Consider the following 4,328-nt stretch of genomic DNA (forward strand, 5'->3'; position numbering starts at 1 on the left):
CAACAAATACTGAAAACTAGAATATAATAATAAATATTTTGGGGGTTCCCATACAACAAACGTGATTTTTTTGCTCATTTTATAAATAACTAGCTTCTGCCAGCGGTTTCACCCGCATCCCGTGGGAACTACCTATCGCACCGGGATAAGAGTCCTGGAAATATTTTCTACGGGTGTTAATAGTTCCTAATAGTTCCGTACCATCTATACTAATATTATAAAGCTGAAGAGTTTGTTTGAACGCGCTAATCTCAGGAACTACTGGTTTGATTTGAAAAATTATTTCACTGTTAGATAGCCCATTTATCGAGGAATGCTATAGGCCAGATTTTTATCCGGGTTCGTGCCGAGGTTCCCACGGGATGCGGGTGAAACCGCTGGCAGAAGCTAGTTCATAATAAAACTAAGGCATCAAAGATAAAATATTTTTAATCATCATGATTCAAGGTACAAGTCTTATAAAGTCGTCTCTTATACATGTACAAGAGTTTACAACACAAAAATTAGAAATAATCAACAAGTAAAATAAAATCAACTTTCAACTGTGAACACTCTCTGATGCATGCTTGATACAGAACAAAAATCGAGTACTTTGTCAACAATTTAAACTACGTATTGACTTACACTTTTGTAACAACATTATATTATGTAGGTACCAAATATAGGTACTAGTCATGTCGAAAAAAATAGGCTATATCTGTCTCTCACGTCTGGGCTTAAATGACCCACTACCAAGCACTCACTACACGTGACGTTTGCATATATGGTGCATAAATATAGTAACAAAGACAAGAAAAATAAAATCAACTTTAACCGTTAACACATTAAGTGACACATGCTTAATACAACACAAAAAATCAAAAACTTTGTCAACATTTTAAAATCGAAGTACACTTCTGTTACAACGTAATATTTTGTATCTACGTACCAAGTCATGCATAAAATCAGTCTCTATTGATTAAAATAAGAATAATATAGCTCGCCTAAGCTGAAATGAAGCGTTCATTACCGCATTTATGCACTGGAGCAATACCATTTCAACTTAGAAAAGCTATAATTGACAACATTAAACTATAACAATTTAGTATGTTCCATACCAAAAAGATTTAAAGCGATTTCTTCTTTCTCTAGTCGCAATTTCAAATTGACTGAATATATGCACATATTCTGCTAATACTATGACAAATAGGCAATTTCAAGGTATAAAAAATCTTACATACTATATTACAATCCTGTTTTCAAAATTAGGACCACACCTCAGATACACCAGGCTAGTCCCTGATAGTTATAACAATGTGTACATTGTACAAAAAAACTTAAAATTAATAAGGCACATATTGACTTTTTTCTTATAGATATGTTAATAAAGTTTTCTAAGTTTAATCACATATTGTACAACTTCACAGTCATTCCGCTCCTCAAGCTGATTGCTAATTAAAAATTAGTCTTATCTTCTAATAAAAAATACTGTCTCAGATACACATGATTAGGAAAAAAAAATCTTATATTAGCATTAGGAACATACAAAAAGAGGTATTTTTAATTTAAAGACGTACACTGGTGACCAGTAAGCAATCTTGAACAAATCAGCAGACAGTTCCACCACCAATATTGAATCTATCTGTGGTTACCTACTACAGATAGGAGTTTGATATAACTTGTAGAGGGCTATTGTCAAAATTTAAATCAATTGATATGTAGAATATTTGGAATGGATAGAGTTAAATTTAAGTACTATTAAATGAGGTTTATTGTCTGATGTCAATATAGGAACATTAAGTTATCACTTGGATAAAAAAAAAACATAATATCTATTAAAAGAATAAAATACATTCCCTACTTCAAATTGACCACAATTTGAGTTTGGAATGGGTTATCTTCAATGGAAATTATGTTTTTTTGTTGAAAAGAACAGAAATTACCATACATATAGTAATTTGAATCAATTGTTCAACAATTGAAACATTTTCTTTGTTTATTACCGTATGATATACAAAGAAATAAACTATATACAGATAATGCAAACATGCATAAATTGCAATTACGCGCTTCTAAATAACATCTAACAAAATAAAGAAATATATGAGAAAAACAACAATGTTATGACGTAAGAGATTAATAATAATTTTTCTAGATAGATCTACTGAGATTTACGGTAAAAAGCATGATTCTGGAGAATCACATTTCTTGGCTCATGGTACGTAAAATTTGTTTGAAGAGGAGGGGTTTGCATACCCGTATGGCTTGCAGATTGTGGAAGCCTAGACAAGTAAATACCATGACTTTGCGAGACCATCTGTGGCATATTATGTCTGATAGGAATGAAGGATGTTGATGGAGTTGCATCCCTGTCAATACCATGTCTAGAAGTATTGGTATGACTTGACAAAGTAGCGATACTGTTGTTGATTTGTTCAACGGTCTTGGCTTTTAATTCGGCCACTGTTTTAGGCTTACTGGCACTGCTACTGGTATTGGGGGATTGTGTTTGCTGTGAAGATTTACTTTTACTTTTAGACCTGTTCTTCTTGTCTGATTTACCTTTAGATTTCTTCTCTGGTTTCTCAGATTCTGTTTTCTTATCTGGTTTTGGGGTGTCTGTCTTGTAGGGTTTTTCGAACTCTGCCTTCAAAGAACTGGATAGGGATGCCTCCGAGTCAGAGTTGTTTGCGGATGATTTTTTTATTAAGTCAAAGTTAAAATGGGCGACACGCGTTTCCGTTTTAGAAGTTTCCAGTAACGGTATTATTACTGTTTCATCGGAGGAAGTATCTGGTTTTGAGGTACGGTGCTTCCTTTTTTTCTTCTCTGGCGAAGATTTGTCAGTTTGTACAGCAATCGACTTGTTTGATTTAGCTGTTTCCTGAGACTCTTGTTGTGATTTACCTGTAACATATTTTGAAAAATAAACTTTGGAATAACAGATATTAAAGTCCAAATACACAAGTAGTTTCTATGGAATAAATAAGTTGAATTATACTTCATTTGCAGTTTCAAAAGAGAATGCAGCTTAAATCATGGACTTAGTTAATAGAATCATTATTTTTGAAAGTATTTTATTTGCATAGAAAGTAATATCAAGATTGTTTACATACATATGTTTATATGCCTACACAGGTGGAGTATAGGTATATTAATAGCTAGGTACCAGTTATCCACTTCATAGTTAGGTTATTCTCCCAGTACTGGGATAAAATGTAGTCTATGTTATTTGTGTATAATATAGCTATCCAACCAAAAAATATGCACAAAAGAATGAATCTACTTATTGGATATTGAAAATTATTTCACTGCTAGAAAGCGACACTGGGTCAGTGGGTCGTCTTAGGGGCGAGTATCTTGGGCAATATTTTACCTCGGTACAGACAATAGTTCACACAGGACACAGAGAAAACTGCGGAAAAGCGATATTTATTTTGTGATCGTTTTGCCTAACAAAATCAAGACAGCTATTATAATCTAATATGGTAGATACCAATACTTGATTGAAAATGACTATAAGGAATATCAATGACTAAATTAAAAGAAACAAAAGCTGGCAAAACGTTATTTAGACACGTACTTTAATTTTTTTTTCGAACAAAATGGCGGGTAGGGGCAAAAAATCCCGTTGCTATAGAATAAAATGATAATTGCTGAGATAATCCGTAAAAATTATAAAGCATTTCAAATAGCTTACCAGCATCACGATCCAACTTCATTTTTTTACAATTCTTCAAGTTTTCGAGATCAATCAACAGATCGCTTTCGGCGACTAAAATTTCCATGTCGGCAAGTAAAACCTTAGACTTCGCGAGCGCTGTCAGCGCCTTCACTTTCTCCCTTTTAAGCTTAACAGCCAATAAAGAGCATTCCATCTGAGTTTTAGACACTAAATTATTCAAACTCTGTATTTCATGCGACAAATCTTCTATCCGACCATCAATTTCTTGAATTCGCCGCTTATTAGGATTACCGCTCATTGTTTTACTATCAGACATTTTTATTAACCCTATTACTCCTTTTACGCAAATAAATATATCTTTACTTGTTTTAATAACTTTAAAACATAAATTTTATAATAAGTAGCAAACCGACATGAGAAAAGTTCGAATTCTAAAACCACAGAGAATACAGACAGAGTAGCAATATGATAGGAACGGACCATAGACATAATATTAGTAAACAGGACTGCGACATATAAACCCAAAAAACGAGCCGAGTGAAACAGTTAGTACGGAGGCTGTCTGTCCCTTTCTAATAGGGTGACTATGAGATTAAGCTATGTGAGACAAATCCGAATTTGTTAAGATTATTAAACACAGATTGGTATTAAAGTTTTAACTTAC

The 4,328-nt window shown here is 33.2% G+C and overlaps 1 protein-coding gene across 1 annotated transcript; it reads right to left on the reverse strand.

The window, feature by feature from the left end:
- Positions 1-411: 411 nt before the first annotated feature.
- On the reverse strand, positions 412-4,099 carry LOC110383382 (uncharacterized). Its single transcript, XM_021344174.3, has 2 exons — positions 3,680-4,099; positions 412-2,886 (listed from the first exon to the last, which is right to left on the reverse strand). Exons 1-2 carry the CDS (start codon positions 3,978-3,980, stop codon positions 2,141-2,143), a joined length of 1,047 nt encoding a protein of 348 aa, XP_021199849.3. The 5' UTR covers positions 3,981-4,099; the 3' UTR covers positions 412-2,140.
- Between the last annotated feature and the right edge of the window lie 229 nt (positions 4,100-4,328).

Source organism: Helicoverpa armigera, chromosome 30 (assembly GCF_030705265.1).
Source record: "Helicoverpa armigera isolate CAAS_96S chromosome 30, ASM3070526v1, whole genome shotgun sequence".
NCBI classification, from domain to species: Eukaryota; Metazoa; Arthropoda; class Insecta; order Lepidoptera; family Noctuidae; genus Helicoverpa; species Helicoverpa armigera.